This window comes from Danio rerio, chromosome 8 (genome assembly GCF_052040795.2).
Source record: "Danio rerio strain M-AB ecotype USA chromosome 8, GRCz13ab, whole genome shotgun sequence".
Classification (NCBI taxonomy): domain Eukaryota; kingdom Metazoa; phylum Chordata; class Actinopteri; order Cypriniformes; family Danionidae; genus Danio; species Danio rerio.
In genome coordinates, this window is record NC_141028.1 from 27,101,760 (window position 1) to 27,121,556 (window position 19,797).

Here is a 19,797-nt window from a genome sequence, read left to right on the forward strand (position 1 = left end):
GGATCTTTTCAATGAATCACTTATAAACCTGTTTGAACGATTTGTTCATGAATCGAATTGAACTGAATTGAGTAAACAGATCTTGAGTAAACAATTGTAGCTTTTTAAACTCACTTGTCAATTCAAAACATTTTTTATCACATTTGTTTATTTTTACAGACAGATTTTGTGCTTTTTTTGTTTGCTTCGGTAACAAGTCAAATCGCTCGAGTTTCTATTAGCATCTATACTTTTCTTTGATTTGTACATGTAAACATAACATTTTATTGTGATTAATTGCTTTGCTGTGATTTTACTGAAGATGAAGAACTGTGACATCTGACCGTTACAGTGAAATTGGAAAAAACATTGGGGACACTTTTAATGGCAAAAACAAAATCAAACTAGTCGAATTTACACTCTTCTTTTGTCATATTTATTTTTCCTCAATGGAAGGACTGTAAATGACTTGAGCACATCCAAAATGGTAAAGTTTAAAACAGAGAAATATAAACAATATGTGCCACTATTGTTTGCTACTTAAAATAATCACTGAACAAGTTTGTGTGAATCGATTCTTTAAATCGAACATATAAAATGAACCGACTCTTAGAAATGAGTCGGACTCCTAGTCGCTAGAAGGTAATCCGCCGTGAGCGCGCAAGATGACGTCTTGATGCGCTCCCGTCGTGATGGTGGCGGATCGTGCACGCGCTAAAACGGTAATGGCTGCCCTGGATCGGCGGATTTCCATCCTTGACTATGTAGGGCAAAGCTGGGCCGCTTGGATCGACAAAGCTAACGTATCCACGCCGGACGGTAAGTAAAATACCATCGAGCTCTCGATACTTCAATTTTCAATCGCGTCGAGTGGGCACAGGAAATGGATTTGTTTGAAAAGAGCAAACCCCGGACACCAAGACCCAAACAAAGGCCCCGCCGGGTCCTAGCGCCGTATGGGTTGCAGTCCCACACGCTCGACTTTTGGAAAATCTCCCAGGTCCTAGCGCTCAGTTAAGCCGATAAATATTCCCTTTCTTAAAAAAAGTACAGTCTCGAAAACGGTTTGATGATGTGACTGAATTGGTCATAAATGTTGTCGTGCTTGTTGGAGGCTTAAATGCAGAAGATGCGGCTGAGTTGGTGATCTGACAGTCAGCGCGACGGGAAGTGAAGGTGGAGACGAGTCTCTGGCCAGAGAACTATCAACAGAAATAAACCTCTCAACACATTTACAGACTCCCAGTTTAATGATTGTTCAGTTTATGAGCCGAAAATCTCATTATTTGACCGTTTGAAACGCTGGACTGATGTTTTATTTCGCAGTCTCTATGAACGCTGCCTCTATGTGCATCTTCACATCAAACTAACGTCGGCTCTCACTTTTCTTTAAATATTACATAAATATATAGCACACTGAAATGGCCTCTTTCCCTCTGTTCATCTGAGGAACTGATTTTGAATAAAACATGGTGTTTTCATGTGTATGGTTTATGTAATTCAGGAAATGACCCACATTAATGAACGCATTGAGCTGTGGCCATTAGAAATGGGAACATTCAGTACTGTTGCTCTGACATTTGATTGCTGGATTTTCTGCACTCTGCAAACTTTGAAGACCTCAGGTCCAGGGTCTGAAGGAAAGACCCGGCCATGAGCTAGTCGTCTTGTGAAAAACCGATGGGAAAAGTGTAGGCCAGCAGCATGCAAACCAGCACCACATTCGTGGGTTGAAATTCATCACTAAACCTTCACGTTTTCCACCGCAGTGTTCATCTCTTTGCCAAATATCTTTTTCCATTTTACTCACAAGTTTCATTTCACACCTTCTTTCTTTCATCATTGTTATCTGACTTCGAAAACCCCTACACACCATACATTCATCCTCTGCACTGCCAGCAATAAATTGAATCTTTGTGTTATTTTTTTAAATCAAATAATAAAATGTATAGTGATTTTATTATAAAGATTATTTTTATATTTATTTGGATTACATTTTAGTAAATATGTAATATAAAAATGTTTCATGATTTCAAAAATTGTAACTTTATATAAACTAGGGATGCTCCAATTGATCATCCGTAGATCAGTATCAACTGATAATCACATTTCACGATTCGATTGGTACTCCACAATCTGGCTGATATCATAAACCGATCACAAGTGTTTGTTTATGAGTTTACATGCCAGGTTAAAAATCCACAGTGCTACAATACATGAGCAATGTGTTTCTAAATTGCATTGTCAGTAATTTGTTTTACAACTTTTTTTTCTATCTGTTTTATATATTATTTTTTGGTGAAGCTGATTCTGACCATTACATGTATGCAAAATCCTTAATTTATTCTCTTAAGTAAGGAGAGATCTCGTACATAGAGGGAAAATGTGCTAAAGCAATGGCAAAGTTATATAAAGTTTGAAGCATCAGAATCGGTACTTGGTATCGGTTGATCACAATGACAAGGAATCTCACAATGACAGTTTACTCCGTATCGACTGCAAAAATCCTGATCAGAGCATCCCTAATATCTACAGTATATTCTGTTTGATATTAGCTTTTATTTATTTATTAATTATAGCTATTTTTTTAAGAAGTCCACTAACTGCAATTATAAGTCAAGAATTCTAACACCGAACCATTACAGCCAAAACATTTTAGAATTTCTGAATTTATTCTCTCAACCAACCAATAAAATATCTTGAATTTTCAAATTTACATGACTTTTAAATCGCTATTAATTGTTTGCTTTATTTGCTTTAATATATGGGTCGACCCTCAAAGAGTTCGACTGAAAGGCCTCTAAACTAAACAACAGGATATGATGTCACAAAATGTACATCAGAGGAATTTCTGTAAATGTTTTGATTCCTTAAATCATTTTATGAGCTCTTTGCGAGTTTTCTGCAGTGAAAATTTTAAATTGTAAGGTTGTAAATTTATCTTTATGACTATATGTTCCAATACCCTACTGCACTTTGTTAAAACGGTATCATTTACATTTTAGTTCCACGTTTTTCAAAAGAACTGTGTAGTTTTCTCCCTCAAAGGGTGAACACGCTCATAGTGTCTCAATTACAGAGAAATGCTGATCTAAAAACAAACATCCAAATTGTGTTTCATTTCCTGTTTTGAAGATCTGTTTATTTCACTGCTGTTCAGGGCCCCCTCTGGAAGAGTGCAGCAAAAATGTGAAGAAACGGATGGAAACCATGACTCTCAAGAAAGAGGGTGAGGAAGACTTTGACGTAGGCTTGTGATTGACAGATGACAAAACAATAGGATCATGACTTTACAAGTAAACGCCTTGTGTTCCACTCACAGACATGTCGATATATGGCCACTGCCCAGCACACGACAACTTCTTCCTGGTGGTCTGCAGCCACTGTGGGCAGGTGGTGAAGCCTCAGGCGTTTGAGAAGCATTGTGAGCGTCGACATGGACCTTTCAGCAAACTCTACGGCACACCATCCAACTGTTCTCCAGACCGACCCCAACAGGGGAGACCTCCATCCTCTCAGCATGTCAGCCTCTGTGAGGGTCAAGATGGCAGGCACCAGGGGGCTGGACCTCCACGAGTCCCACCACCTCATCCTCCACACCAGGGACGGCCCAAACCACAGAGGGAAGCACCCAGGTGAGAAAGAACGAAAAACAGTTGATTTCCGCTCGATTTTGAGCATCCAGTGTTTATTCTATTGTTGTCTTGTTTACATTTCAGTCTTCAGCCGCTGGATAAAGTTCCCCACGTAAAGCCTCCATCACCTTCAGATTTGCCCACCCCACCAAAAAAAGCACTTCCGTCTGCTGAAAAGCCAATAATACAGAAGGGTTTGGATTCACATGGGCCAAGAACATACAGCAGAACCTTCAAGAAAGTTCTTAGTAAGTCTATGATGCAGATTATAACACCCTATCATCTTGTGCCTATAAGTATGTCATGGTTTTGCTGAAGAAAAGTTAGTAAACATCAAGGCTGCACATTATGTTGTTTCAGCACTGATATCGCAATGTGCACATCCACAATAGTCAAGCTGGCGTTATAATTAACCAGGAACCACAGTTGACTACACATTTTGTGGAGTCACTGAATTTTAACCATAATCTCTGAGACTTTTGCTTGGATGTGTTTTTAGGGCCCGCGACTGTAAGATTTAAAGCAAATTAAAATCATTTGAGCACAAGAAATGATCAAGTTTGCCGCTTTAACAAAGATTCATTTTGTTTAATTATTAATAAAATGAAAATTATTAGGTAGGGATGTAACGATTCTCTGTGAGCCAGTTGAAAATTGATTAAAATCTGTGACGAACCGGTAAAGATGTTGAATGAATCGCAATACATGTTTGAACAGAGGGGGCGCTGTGTTTACAGGTGCAAACTCGCTTTACCTGCACATCAGTGGCGAGCAAGAGGTGAGGCTGCAGAGTAAAATGACAGCGGTGTAGTGCGTGAAACAAAACACAAACTGTGTGCAAATACTGCAAAAAGATGTTTACTTGCACTAACAGAACAATGAATATGATGCACATAATCCGTCAACACAGTTAAAAACTACGGTCACAAACATCTATACGCAATAAACTATCAATAATGCAAACCACTCGGACCGGATGATTTGCAGTTTTCTTGCTCCGATGAGTGCTACAGAGATCATGCGGTGCATCAGTGCTTTCATAGTGAAAGTGGGAAGATGTTTTTCAGACTAAAAGGGAAAGTTGTTCTGTTACAGAACCAGATATTAGTTTATTTTTACTCTCTCCCTTTCAAAATAGTTTATGCATATTTTAATAATTTGCTTATTATAATAAAATATTTCAAAATGTTCAGGATTATCTCTTAAGTGCGTCGCACTGATACTTACACTAATTAATTATACAAGTAATATTAATTATTCACCCTCATAATCATGTTCAACTCCTATCACAATCCTACTATGTAATTGGTAATTTTATAATAATTTTTTTATGCCAGTGGTCCGTCCCATCGGTAAGAGGGCCTTTTGATTACCTCTGTACACACTAACTGCTCACTGGTTTAGGAAAGGCTTCCCTCTCCACACCAGCCATCTCAGTGCAAAGTATATGCTGATATTTAAAAAAAAAATCTAAAATTCCAGCACAGTCACAGCTTTAGTTTGTTTATATTAATGAGTCTACTTTTAGTTTGTATTGTTATTTATTTATTTACTTCTTTTGGAATGGGTTTTAAAACAGCAATTTGGTTATGGCAGAAAATATATTATTTAGCAAAAATAATTATTTTGAAAATATTATTTTGCGGCATTTAAGAAAAAAAAGAAAGGGCGTTTCGCCTTAAATTTGTTTTGAATAATTTAGTTTACAAATCGTGACTAAATTGTATTGTGATATTAGTATCGTGAATCCTATCGAATCGTGAGTTGGGTGAATCGTTACATTCCTACTATACAGTGTTATTTCCGATATGATAATTGAATTTCTATACCTCAATATTGTTAGATTCCACCGGATGGCTTATTTAGTTTTTATCTTCGTTCTGTTGTTTTATCTGTGCTTTAAATTGTTTTCTTAATTTTATATATTTTTGTATATTTTATGCAGATTCTCTTACCTACACGATCATCCCAATCAATCTCAAAACTTTCCAAACAGTTACTTTAGTCATATTGTGAAATTATATTCATATCAAAGAATTACAATATGGTAATATTTTACAACATCTTGCAGCCCTAGTAAACATTCTAAATATTGCGGTTTATTTTATTTAACTTTTATTTTGACCATTAAGAGCATTTGATTGCTTTTGCATTTCCTTATCCGAGAAGTAATGGAAATAAATTAATGTTGTTTTAATTTCAACTGATTTAATTTAATTATTAGTTTAGTTATTTTTAATCATTGACTGCTGTTGAGACTTTTAAAAAAACATATTAAAAACAAAATTGTCAATGTTTTTCATTGTTTTTGAAAGTCTTTAAAGGCTCAGCAAGACTTAAATGTAATAAAAACAGCATTGTTATTAAATAATGTGAAAACTAGCCAAAGTAACTACTTTCTGTCTCATTTTTTCTATCTTATTTTATTTAAATGTTATTTATTTATTTGAATAATTGTCTTGTTATGAAACATTTATTATTATTAATATTATTATTATTAATATTATCCATTGTGCTACTTTTGTGGAAACCACATCTTCTTTTTCATGAGTCTTTAATGAATAGTTAAAAAAAAAACCTTTTTTAATGTATTTTTTATTAATGTGTATTGATATATTTATGCGTCGAATAAAAACAAACATTAATATTGTGTAAACCTACAGAAATAGCGTAAATATTTACAAGTAGTATTTTACTTTCTTCATAAGCAAAATGGGAATATTCTTCTTTGTTTCTTCTAGTTGAAACCATTTTTTAAATTGTCATTTTAGAGAAAGAATGTGACGTGAACAAGCACTGCGGGGTGATGGATCCTGAGAGAAAGAAAGTGTGCACCAGACTGCTGACCTGTAATGTGAGCATATAGTCAATATACTGAATCAAAGGCTTGCATACATGTTGGAGTGCTGTTGAACACGAGCTTTAAACTTTAATCAGTTTTTTCCATGCATCTCCGTCACCTTAGATTCATTCCATCCATCAGCGGCGGCAGGTTGTAGGGAGGCGTAAACCCTTTGACCAGCTTGTAATGGAGCTGAAGATGAGCTCAAAGCCTCGAGAGCGACCGCCTCTGCCCAGAGAGATTTCCGACGGAGGGTCTGTCAACCACGAGACCCCTGCGCCACAGACTGGGCCTCTGCACTACAAATGCCAAATCACTAACTCTTCTATTCTCAGGTCTGTAGATCTACTGCTTTCTGTGATTTAAAAATATTCAAGTTTATCTGTTACAAAAGACTGTATGTGGAGTAGTCTTGCACTGATCATGATTATTCATGTGTGATTCTGATTGCCATTTCTTTTTTTTTTTACAAGCAAATTGACCAATTCTGAAAACATGAAGCATTGGTTAGAATGGCATCAGTTGTTAACTGATTGACAAACTACACGAGACATCAAAAATCAAGACACAAGGGAGATAAAGCGAGAAGCAATGTACTGAAGTAAATTATCAACATTTGACCGAAACGCTCACCTTTTTTACTTCAGTAAATAGCTTGTCACTTTATTTTGCTTGTGTTTTGGATTTTAGATGTTTGAGAGTGTGCACACTTTTCTTTTGTTATTTCTCTTTGTGGAATTTTTTTGGTCAACACACCTATTGGTCTGATTTGAAGTTGCGGTGAGTGTTTGGTTGTTTGCATGAGACAAAGCAATGAAATCTTGAATCATAATGACACACTAAGTCAAGCAAATCATGGTAAAATCAGGAACTAATGGTGTCTTCTTTTTTTTTCTTCAAAAGTATTTTTATTGAACATATTAGATATGAAGCATACATTACAAATAGCTTTTCACTTTTTCTTTTTTTTCTTACACAACAAACAAACAAAACCTGTCGCACATATATACATTTAGGTTCTAGAAAAAAATATATAAATAATATTAAGAAAAAATACAAATAAATAGTTATAATAAGTAAAGCATATGTTACTCTCATATATAAGGGAAAAAAAAGAAGAAAATACAAAAAATAGAAAAAAAAAAAACAACAACAACAAACAAACAAGGAAAGGAGGAAAGAGAAAACTCTTCTAAAGTGACTGAGGGGTCAATCTTTTTTACGTGATCTAAAACAGGTTGCCAGATGAGAAAAAAACATCAGTACGGCCTCCTAGAGTGTATCGTATTTTTTCTAAGGTCAGGTGGTGTAGAAGTTCCATAAGCCATTGCATAAGGTTGGAGGACGTTTTTCCTTCCATTTCATCAATATTAATCTTCTAGCTAAAAGCGTAGTAAAGGCAATCACATTTATCTTGCTTTTGTTAAAACATAAGGACTGTGGTGTGATCCCAAAAATTGAAATTATAGCCTCAGGTTCTACATAGGTATTTAATGCGTCCGAGAGGAATTTAAATATTAGCTGCCAGAATTTCTTTATTTTTGAACAAGCCCAAAACATATGAGATAAAGTAGCTGGCTCAATGTTACATCGGTCACAGTTAGGGTCTATATTTGGTTTAAATTTGGCTAGTTTCACTTTGGACCAATGTAATCTATGTACTACTTTAAATTGTATAACTCTATGTTTTAAACAAATTGAAGATGAGTGGATATTGTCTAAAACGGATTGCCACATATCTTCTGATAGTTCTATCTCTAGCTCCACCTCCCATTTTCTTTTTAATTGTACTAGGGGTTCCAGATTGTGGGAATTAATTATAGAATATATTTTGCCAATAAGTCCCTTTGAGTATGGGCTTAGCTCCATAATAGAGTCAAGCAGGGAGGGGGGAGGCAGTGATGGATAGTTACTCATTGAGGAGGACACAAAACTTCGCAGCTGGACGTATCTAAAGAAGTGAGAATTTGGAATTTGAAACTTAACTTTTACTTGTTGGAATGAAGCAAATTGCCCATCAATAAACATACCTTTCCAATGGTATCTTCTGAACGGGGCTTAAAGAGCCCTTATTATATATAAAAAATAATTTCCCATATTTCGGTTATATGGGTCTCCAACAACATACTGATATGCATGCAAGGTCAAAAAACACTTTCATGGTCTTATAATATGAATTTATTTTTACCTAATTATCCCAGCGACTCCCATATGAATCATTCAGTGATTAATTTGTTCCCAAACCTTCTTCTTCCCAAACTCCTTCTCAGCGCGAAGATACAGCCTGTTGTGATTGCGAGCGCAAGACAGTGTAATGCCCCTTGCGGTTTGTCAAGACGCCGGGTCCCCAACATTGGTATAGGATCCGATCACAGCGGACGCCCCAAACACACTGTACTCAACAGTGTTATTCAGACACCTTACCCCCTAAAGCAGTGTAGTTAAACACCAGCATATTGCTTCGTTCTTAAATATGACACACATACAGTATTAATCCACACAGCAGCAAAAGCTAAACTATTCTGAACCTCGCCGGCTGGACGTGTGTAGGAACAGCTGACGGTGGCCAGAGCCAAAACAAACGGCAGTGGAACATGAGCTCACAAATGCATTTAAATCCGTAGACAAAGCGGCATGCATCGTGTTCTCAACGTGGCATTAGACCCGATACAAGAATATAAAGTTAACTTGATACAGTACAAACGGTTAAAAGTAATAAAACACAATTAAATACACCATTTGCAAGCTAGAGAAAACAAGGAGACAGCCATTCACTTACACTTATGAAATGTGTCACGGGCCAGGTCTGATTTCATTAATTATCTTTGATTTTGGAGCTTTTCTCCCTTCTCATCTGTAGATCGTTTCTATTTGCAATCATTGCTTTGGCACCTCTTGCGTGAAGTGTTATATGTTCTCAGGGCTTACCTGTACTCTGCTTTGCTCAACAATCACATCCCCAGCTAGTGGGTTGTAGCTCTCATCAGCGCGGTTCCTCAGGGTGCAGCAGGCTGCCTTTGTGCCTAATAAACTGGCCTTATTTTGCACGCACCCCTGGTGTATTGTCTGTCCATCCATCTCTCAAGTCTCATACATCAGTAGTCTTTTCTGATCTTTCCTTTAACAAACGAATGAATCGCTCATTTTAAGCATGTAAATTGCTAAAGCACTCCTTTCCCTCACACTTCCAATAATATCCAGGTAAGCACAGCGTCTTCATGACTCATGCTGACTTCAGCATCTGTTTGTATTTGCTACTGTGTTAGTGGGCGGGGCTGCAGGTTTAAATTTTCCTGGGTTTGCGCGCACAACAATTGGGCGGGGCTTATGTTTCGTAGACTCAATATGAACACGATTCATTCTAACCACTATGTGTGGACTCATTTTTTTAGATGAATCAATAGTTTTGAAAACTGTCCACTTTCAGATATAAGCCTTAGCTGGATATTTCACTTCACTTAGAGCTGTGTTACACACTACGTGGAAGGTCCTTTTCAAAAACCCACAATTGGGGCTCTTTAAAGGTCCCAGGAAATTTAAATAAATATTTTTAGATGGTAGTTTCTGTTGGTTTTGAGGATATCTGCAAAACAGTGACAAAATTCACATTTAGAAAAATGTATAACTGTTATAAACATCTAAAGCTTGCAGTTTGTCACTTCCTAAATGGATCAACAATTTTTTTCACCTTACCTTATCAAATCTTGACCAATCAAATGCTCTGTAGTATCTGCCCCACCCCCTTCAAGACGATTCTCATTTGATGCGCTTTATCTCAACCACTCTCACTGGAAGAGGTGGGATAAGACTGATAGACTATTGGTTGTTTTTTTAAACGAGGAGGAACTACTTTGTCCTGCCCTTTCTTCATTTTTCAGTTGAGATTACGTAAAACATTGTTTAAAAATGCACTTTATAGGACCTTTAACTGGTTGTTCTCACACTTGTGCACACACGAAATGTGAATTACAATGAATGGACACCAAATCTTTCATTCTTGCATGCGATGACATGAAAGACATTTCTCTAAATGTGTGTTTACAGGTCAGTTAATCCATCAGAGGGTGTTGTGGAGGTGAAGGAGGAAGTGATGCGCTCAGAGGAGACGCAGGCAGAGTCTCTCTCAGCGGCTCTTTCCAGTGAAGAGAGTGATGGGGAAAACCGTGAGGAATTTGCTCATCTCCCAGCAAGCACCTTGCACCCCAAACCTCTAGGCGTGAGTTTTAAAATTTTGAAATGGTGTTTTATAATTCATTAACGTAAGATGACAACAAAAGTATTAGAAATTACATTTGCCTATTAAAATAACATTTGGGGAAAGATGAAACCATGTTTGTTTTGTTTTTTTACATCCTACCCAGCTTTGCACGTTCGGGGCCCGTGTTCTTGGTCGCAGCGTGTTGGCGTTTGACCGACGGTTGCTCCACCTGCGGTCAGCTTTCAGTGTCATGATGGAGCAGCACCTAAGCACTTATCTGTGGAAGTAAGAGGATTTACAACATCAGACTGGTGACTTTGTGACATTTATAACATGTGTTTTGCGTCTTTTCAACATTTATCCAACTATACAAATGGAAAGCAGTCCAAACATCAAATATTAATAAACAAACATCTATCTTTGTTGTAACATTATTTAAAGCAAAACATGTTTAGTTATTAATGTATTATCAGCATCGTTTATAAAGAAAAACATATAACAAATAAATACATATTTTGAATTTGGTTGAATTTTATAAAAGTATACGATAATACTAATATTTTGTTTTTTTATCAGCATGTTATATTAATGGGATTAAGTAAAAAAAAATGTATAGTGAAAGTTCAGATTTTTATAGTATTTTAATATTTTGCTTTTTGATAACAACACTCTGTCAAGCACAAAACAAGACACAACAGGACATACTTATTACATACTCTTTTAGATTAAATTAATAATAATTATAATAAATAAATGATAGTAATACTAAAAAAGGTCACTTTTATTCATCTTTTATATCTAAAGAATTTATTTGAAATAAGGCTCTTTTTTGATGCAGGGCATATATTAGATACAAATCAAATGAAACATTATAACATCTTATTCGGGTGTAATTTAAATATAGTATACTGGTGTATTTTCCATATACACAGACTAACATGTTTTACTTTTGTAAAAATAATAATAATAATAATAATATATTTATCATCTGTTGAACTGCATCCCAATCGAGCAAATACTGCAGAAGACCCAAGATTCTTACAGAAATCAGTCAAGTTTGGTGAAGGAAAAATCATGGTTTGGGGTTACATTCAGTATGGGGGTGTGCGAGAGATCTGCAGAGTGAATGGCAATATCAACAGCCTGAGATATCCAGACGTTTGTGCTGTCCATTGCATTACAAACCCCAGGAGAGGGCAAATTCTTCAGCAGGATAGCACTCCTTATCATATTTCAGCCTCCATATCAAAGTTCCTGAAAGCAAAGAAGGTAAAGGTGCTCCAGGTTTGGCCAGCCCAGTCACCAGAAATGAACATTATTTAGCATGTCTGTGGTAAGATGGAGGAGGTATTGAGATGAATCCAAATAATCTTGATGAACTCTGGGAGTCCTGCAAAAACACTTTTTTTGCCATTCCAGATGACTTTATTAATAAGGTATTTGACTCATTGCAGAGATGTATGGATGCAGACCTCCAAGCTCGTGGGAGTCACAATATTAATTATTTTTTCACTGCAGCATGACTTTATATTTTGTACTCTACATTCAATCTGTTAGACAAAACTTTTGTCTAATCAAAGTCAGACCTTACTGTCCTAATTAAATAATCAAAAATCAAGGCATGATCATATTTTAATTTGGTAAAATGAGCGTAATCTAGAGGCCTTTGCCTTTCATATAATCCACTTCTGATACCAAATGATCAACTAAAAGTCAAGTTATTATTTGTTGTTTCTAAAACTTGGATAGGCGTCAAGATTTTTGTCAGGTAGTGTATTTGTATTAATATAGTTTATATAATCGTAATATAATTCGTACAGTCTTAATTTCAAAACTGGAAGCTTTTAGATATGTGCATGTAGGAATGTATTCATTTCTTTTATCTTCTATCTGCAGGAAACTCCCTCAGGTGTCAGAACTATGCTCTAATCAACAACAGATCACCTACAATTCCCATGATGCCACGCGCAGCTCAGCGCCCATCCACATCACCTCTACTCTCAGGACAAGCACCTCAGGACAATCAGAGCCCTCAAACCTAAAAGCCTCCTCCAAACGACCAACAAAAGCCCAGTCAGCCTCAGGCCCTGTTCGGCCACGTCAGACCAGCAAACAGGCCAGTTTACAGACCGGTTTCAGGGAGCTCCAGGACAGTCCAACAGCCAGCAAGCGGAGGAAATCTCCCAAAGAGGACAAGGACTCATCTGGACAGTCCAAAATGCTATTCGTCCCACACCAAAGGGACCACCAGTCCTCCTTGATTTCTCCACCGCACGGACTGTTTAATGGGACACATCCATCCAGCAGCAAGACACGCCCACCTGAAACAAAGGGGCGTGTTAAGCAAAGCCCCGCCCTCATCTCCATCTCCTCTCCCTCTCCTGAGTGTGAAAGGGGAGGTTCCTCAGGGCTCAGCCATAGGAGTGATGGGTTTGAGCTTAAAGGCAGAAAGCGCAAGACCAGCGGTGCCTCTCCACCCAAAAACACTTCATGTGCTCCTAAAGCCAACATCCTCTCACCCCTCTCCCAAACTCACTCAGGCCTGGTGTCCTGGGGTGGGGATGGCAGACCCGGATCAACCTCCCACAGTCTGACGAAGAAACTGGCTGCACAGAAGGTATGTTAATCACAGTTTCTGGTCATTTCTGACACTCAGATGTTTCATTAAAGGTCATTTTTTAATGTTTATTTCAGTGACCGATGTTATGTTGGAATTTGACTGGTTATAAATGATCAACTTTCTCAGAATGTTTTAATTTTATCATTCAGTTTTGGGGAAAGTCGCTTTTTAATAGTTCATAGCTTTTATGTTGAAATCAAAAATAGTTATCTGTCGTTTATACCATTGTTCTGTTATGTCTCATGACACTTTAAAGGGCACCTATGATGAAAATCATCTTTTGTAAGCTGTTTGGACAAAACTGTGTGTAGGTATAGTGTGTTCACTGTCATATTAGGGTGATATAAACACAATAAGTCTTTTGTAAATTTCTTGATGTTAAAATGGGATCCAAATCTATTTTGATGCCCACCGCAACATGACGTAGGAGTGCGGTTTCCCCACCCACCAAATTGATTGACAGCCATGTAATAACATGTCTCCGTAGTAATGCGTATAATCATATCAACAAGACCTGCGCAAAGCAACCGAGATTAAAGGTCTGTTCAGCTCTCTGTGATCATCAATCAACATTAAATGTGATCAAAAATGAGTTTTACAAGTTTAAAACGTTTTTAAAACAGTGCATGTTTTAAAAGTGTCTTTATCACTACAGCTGCATGTCAGTAAAATTCTAAAAGAAGACGCTTCAATCCTGAATTGGACGTTAAATCAGGCTTGTTTTGTACATTAACATAACAAATATCCATACAGCAGTAGATATTAACGTGTATTCTGTCACATTTGCCTGCAAAAACAGTGCAAAGTTAAATGCGTGCAGTATGTATGTGTGTCTGCGTGTGCTCGTGAACTTTGTATTAACATTATGTGTGACTCATCGTTGCATCGTTCTAGTGTTTCTTTTGTTAGACTTTTGAATTAATGAGGGCCAATGGACTTATGTTACAACTGAAATTTTGTTTTGTTATAAGTCAAGAGTTGCCAACCAACTTTTATATACATTATTTTAAATATACTTAAGGTAACATTTTATAATACATTATTTAAAATATTTAAATGTTTATAAATATTTAAAGGGCACATATTTTACATCTTTTACAAGCCTTGGGTGTCTCCAGAATGTGTCTGTAAAGTTTCAGCCCAAAACACCCATCAGATTATTTATTATAGCCTCCAGAATCTACCCATTTTGGTATCTGAGTACAGGGTAGCTGTTTTTGTAGCCTGTGGCTTTAAATGGAAATGAGCTGCTTCCCCCACCCACCACTCCCTTCTGCGTGTCTTCTTCTCCTGTGTTACATTAGATAAACAGCAGTCAGTGATAGAGACAGACATGGATGAAGCTGAAATACAGCTCATTAGTCAAAAATACCAGGTAAGTTTATTCAAGCATTTCTGAAATGATGAGTCTCACACAAATGCCTTTTGCAGTACACACACCCACACACACGCATATTAGCGTTTACTGACACCATGCGGCTGTGATGATTACAGCGGTTAATAATTAGCAATTTTACTTTGTTTTAATGTCTTAATTACAAACCTTATGAACATAATTAAAAATGTATGTAACAAATAATTTAATCCTAGTTTATTTGCAAAAAAAGTTCTGTGGACACGTGTATACATGTTATTATAGAAAAATGGTGTCTGTCAATCAATTCGGTGGGCTGGGAAAACCGCACTCATACGTCACGTTACTCTGGGTCTCAAAATCACTGGGATTTGGGTCCAATTTTAATGTCAGGAAATTAAAAAAAAAAGTGACTTGTTGGGTTTCTATTACTCCAATATGACTGAGAATACACTATACTTACACACAGTTCTGTCCAAACAGCTTACACAAATTGATTTTCATCATAGGTGCCCTTTAATAAATACAATGCAACTTTGTGGCAAAAGAAATAAAAAGGTGACAGATTAAAACTACGTCCTTTACAAAATCAGACACAGATGTTACTATTATTACTTGAATCCATTGATTAACTACCCAAAATGTAGCTGCTTTTATTAAAATACACTTATGATTCAAAGTTGTTGCACATTTCAGAGGTTGTAGTGTGAGTTTTCAAGTGTTGTTCAAGCATCTCACATTGAAGTTACTGAAAAGAAAACCGGCACAGCTTTACTTTTTAAACACTTCAAGGATAAAAATACACCATGCCGGAGAGAAACAACAAGTCTAGGAAGTCACAGATTGATATTCTGTTGAGGATGAATCATCAAGGTTTCATTTCAGCACAGTGGTTGAGTCTCAGCTCTCAGTTTAGATCCTTTTCCTGACCATCTGCTCTTCTTTCTTTTTTTTCTCCCTTCAGCCAAAGCTTCTTCACTGAGGGAGTCTGCCTTAAACTCCTCCAGAAGCACAGGCTCACTGCCATGTATTTGCCATAGACTTTATGCACAGGATGGTGAAAACGTCTGAAGCTCACTGTCTGAGGACGGATCTGTATGTATGTTTGTATGTAAGGATGGATGGATGTTTGGTTTGTATTATGAATTTCTATGTGAGTGAGTGTTTCGCTGAATGACCTGCAAATGAATATTAGAAAATACCTCAAGACCTTCCTATGCTGCTAAACAGACTGTCAGATAATGGACTCAGAAATAAACAAGCCAACACGTTTCTTTTGTCTTGCTCTTAATTAGTTGGAGTACATCATTTCACCACTAGATGACACTAAACAGTTGGATAAATCTGCTTTACATAAACGAAAGGGTCTCTTTCTTTTAGTGTAAATAAAAATTGGTATTTGTGGCGTGCTGCAAGTTTGACTTGGGAAATGATTTAAATCTCATCCCTACGAGCAAATATTGAATTACGAATAGATTATTTTTGCATCCAGTGTCCTGACATTTTATCCTACCCATCAGGTTATGCTACCAACACTGTATTTGAATGGTTCTGAGGTTGGGGTTAGGGATTAGGTAGGTTAGAGTGATATTTTCGGCTTCATATTACACTAATCCACATTACAATTTACACTGGTTGCAAAATCTGAGGGGTAGCATATTGTGTCATCAAAACGTGCTACCTGCTTTTGAATGAGAGGTAGAACAAATTGACAGAACACCATACATGTAATAAATGTTATGTATGTCAATAGCTGATCGCCTATCAAAGTACTCAGTTCAAAGATTCTGTATAAAGAAGGAACAAACAAATGTTTTCAAACAGGAAAACATTGAAAGCTTTGCACAGCTTTGATTCTTTATGATTATGATACATTTTTACACACTAAAATATTATTCAGTGTAACAGTATGTATATATATATATATATATATATATATATATATATATATATATATATATATATATATATATACATATTTATATTTATATTTATATATATATATATATATATATATATATATATATATATATATATATATATATATATATATAAATATAAATAACCGTAAAGTCAGGCACATTAAACAGGGCGTCTACAGGGTCTTAAAATGTCTTAAATTTAAAAAAAAACTAAGTTTTAGGCCTTAAAATGTTTTTATTCAATCATTTTCCTTTGGTTTAGTCACTTTTTCAGTGGTTGCCACAGTGGAATGAACCGCCAACTATTCCGGCATATGTTTTACGCAGTGAATGCCTTTCTAGCCGCAATCCAGTACTGGGAAACACCCATTCACACTCATACATATGGCCAATTTAGTTTACCCAATTCACCTATAGCGGATGTCTTTGGACTGTGGGGGACACAGTCACCCCACAACACCTGGAAAAAACCAATCGCAAACACGGGGAGGACATGCGGGTCTTACTTCATATAAAATTGGTCTTAATTTTCGTATCTGTATGTACAGCTTTCCAACACCCTGTCCAATCACCAACAGTCCATATCAATGAATCTGTGAATCTTTAATCCTCTATTTATAACTCTTTTTACCAATATGGTTTAATGATCTTCCTTACAATTACAAAAGTATTGACCATGTGTGTGGAGGACACTGACTTGGACAGATGTGTATACTGTTAGTTTATTATAGTTTTTAAAGCTTGTCCAACTTTTAATAGAAAAGAAAAAAAATAATTGTGTATGTGAACAACTAGAGTTTGCCTGTTTTGACGGATTTAAAATATGTGGCTAAAAATAACTTATTTAAATTGTTTTGATGAGGTAAATAAAAAACTTTCCCGCTGGTCTAAGTTGCCTTTTAGAAATAATCCTTAGTGTTATCTGAAATTTCATTCATAATGGAGAAACCTGTTGAAACCCTGTTAAGCAGTTTATTTAAGGCTTAAACACCAAATTACTAAACAATGTTCTTTTTAATTTTGGATACTTTGTCACTATCCTTCAAATCACCTAGGTTTTACATATATTTCAGCAAGAAATGGGTAATAATTTAAAATATAATAACATTTAGAACAATATTCCGTGTATTTTAAGTCAGAATAAACATGTTTAGTTTTTGCATAAATGTATCTGTCACACTGAATGATAATGGAACATTATTCCACCCATATTTTAGCAACAATTTTAACACCAAAGTATCACATCTAGCTTTTGACCTGTGTATCCATTTTGGAAGCTACTGTAATATATCCAGTGTTATTACAGGGGGAAAAAAATCCAAAACATTCTCTCATTATTTACTCACTGTTTCTTTCTTCTGTTGAACACAAAGAAAAAAAATCAATGAAGTTTCTGATAGCCTCTGACTTCCATTGAAGGAAAAAATGAATATTATTGAAGTTAGTGTGATTAAGTCTTGATAAATATTTTGGGTGAACTGTCCCTTTAACACTGGATATATTAGCTTCCACAATCGTGTAGACATATACAGACATGGACAAAATTTTTGGTACCCTTCAATTTTATCAATGCCAGCTTTATTACTTTTCCTTTTTAATGCTTCCTGAAACACAATTAGATTTTTTTATTAATTTATTTTCTGTCATTTTTGATTAATCATTACTTTTTTTCAATTTTGAGTTATTTCAGTGACAACTGTAGTTTTGGTTTCTTCGATAAAAGAGTACCAACAAATTTGTTTACGTTTGTGTGTGTATATACAGCTGAATTATTAGCCCCCCTGTATATTATTTCCCCAATTTCTGTTTAATGAAAATCTTTTTTTTTAAACACATTTCTAAACATAATAGTTTTAATATCTCATTTCTAAAAACTGATTTCTTTTATCTTTGCCATGATGACAGTAAATAATATTTCACTTAATATTTTAAGATATAAGTATTCAGCTTCAAGTGCAATTTAAAGGCTTTAATTAAGCAAGTTGAAGTGAATAGGTAAATAGGCGTGATAAAATCATTTTAATATGATGGCTTGTTTTGTTGATAATCAAAAAAATATTGAGTCTAAGGGTGCTAACTATATTGACCTTAAAATGGTTTAAAAAATTGATTTTATTCTAGCCAAAATAAAGCAAATAAGACTTTCTCTAGAAGAAAAAATTATAGGAAATACTGTAAAAAATTCCTTGCTCTGTTAAACATCATTTGGGAAATACTTAAAAAAGAAAGAAAAATCAGAGGATGGCTAATAATGTGTATATACTGGTCAAACTAGATGACAAAACAAAAATTAAATAGTGCTGAATGTAAACATTCTCCTATCTGTGCATCTTGGACCATAATCGTTGGGGCAAATAAAAGACAAAAATGGTCAGTTTAATATTTTATTCACATTATTGATAAATGATACTTCTCACATGTAAGCTTCCATGTGTGAGGACTGCTGATCCAGAATCAGTTTCTGCACAATCCATATGGTGTCCTTCTCAGTCTCGCAGAGGAATATGCGGCACACAGCACTCATCAGTCTTGTTTTTGACATTCAGACTAAATAAACTTTTACAGCTAGCTCTAAAACTGGACCTGACAATGTTTCCATTATTGCTCCCTCTCTCTCTCTGAGGCTATATGATGGCAGAGACTTTACATATCAACCAAAAAGATTCAAACTGTTTATTAGCGATATCTAAACATATCAGAATGCTTGTTTTCTAGGAATTGATAGACACATGTTCATTGCTGTGATTCCAATAGGCGCTGTTTTTATCTCTTATATGTTCTCAAATCTTACTAGTTATAAAACTAATGCTGATGATAAACAGTTATTATTAGCCTTCCTAGGAAATGTTTTATTATTTTTTTTAAATTTCCAAAATGTTTAAGAGCAAGGACAGTTACAGTGTTTTTATATATACTACATGACAAAAGTCTTTTTGTCGATCCCAGTTGTAAGAGTAAAATATAATAAATTGACTTAAATTGAGTTACCTATTGGAACCTGCATGGACCCAAGATTCTCATAGAAATCAGTCAAGTTTGGTAAAGGAAAAATCATGGTTTGAAGTTGCATTCAGTATGGGGTGTGCGAGAGATCTGCAGAGTGTATGGCAATATCAACAGCCTGAGGGATCAAGACATTTGTGCTGCCCATTACATTACAAACCACAGGAGAGGGCAAATTCTTCAGCAAGATAGCGCTCTTCATACGTCAGCCTCCACATCAAAGTTTTTGAAAGCAAGAATTGCT

The 19,797-nt window shown here is 35.8% G+C and overlaps 1 protein-coding gene across 2 annotated transcripts; it reads left to right on the top strand.

The window, feature by feature from the left end:
- Nucleotides 1-599: 599 nt before the first annotated feature.
- On the top strand, nt 600-15,901 carry atxn7l2b (ataxin 7 like 2b). Of its 2 annotated transcripts, XR_015496996.1 has the most exons (11): nt 647-798; nt 3,140-3,208; nt 3,302-3,614; nt 3,699-3,862; nt 6,386-6,468; nt 6,580-6,791; nt 10,501-10,672; nt 10,818-10,939; nt 12,551-13,271; nt 14,579-14,649; nt 15,593-15,901. XR_015496996.1 is itself a non-coding variant. In NM_001002655.2 (10 exons), the coding sequence occupies exons 1-10, from the start codon at nt 672-674 to the stop codon at nt 15,608-15,610; spliced, it is 2,001 nt and encodes a 666-aa protein (NP_001002655.2). In that variant the 5' UTR covers nt 600-671; the 3' UTR covers nt 15,611-15,901. The 2 variants fall into 2 exon arrangements, 1 of the variants encoding a protein (NP_001002655.2); NM_001002655.2 differs by lacking the exon at nt 14,579-14,649 and having other exon boundaries at nt 600-798.
- The last annotated feature ends 3,896 nt before the right edge of the window (nt 15,902-19,797 follow it).

Coding starts and splice junctions, on each gene's coding strand:
- atxn7l2b (NM_001002655.2), top strand. CDS start 672: ATGGTGGCGGATCGTGCACGCGCTAAAACGGTAATGGCTGCCCTGGAT. Junction 3,209..3,301: donor CATGACTCTCAAGAAAGAGG/GTGAGGAAGACT, acceptor TTCCACTCACAG/ACATGTCGATATATGGCCAC. Junction 3,863..6,385: donor AACCTTCAAGAAAGTTCTTA/GTAAGTCTATGA, acceptor TTGTCATTTTAG/AGAAAGAATGTGACGTGAAC.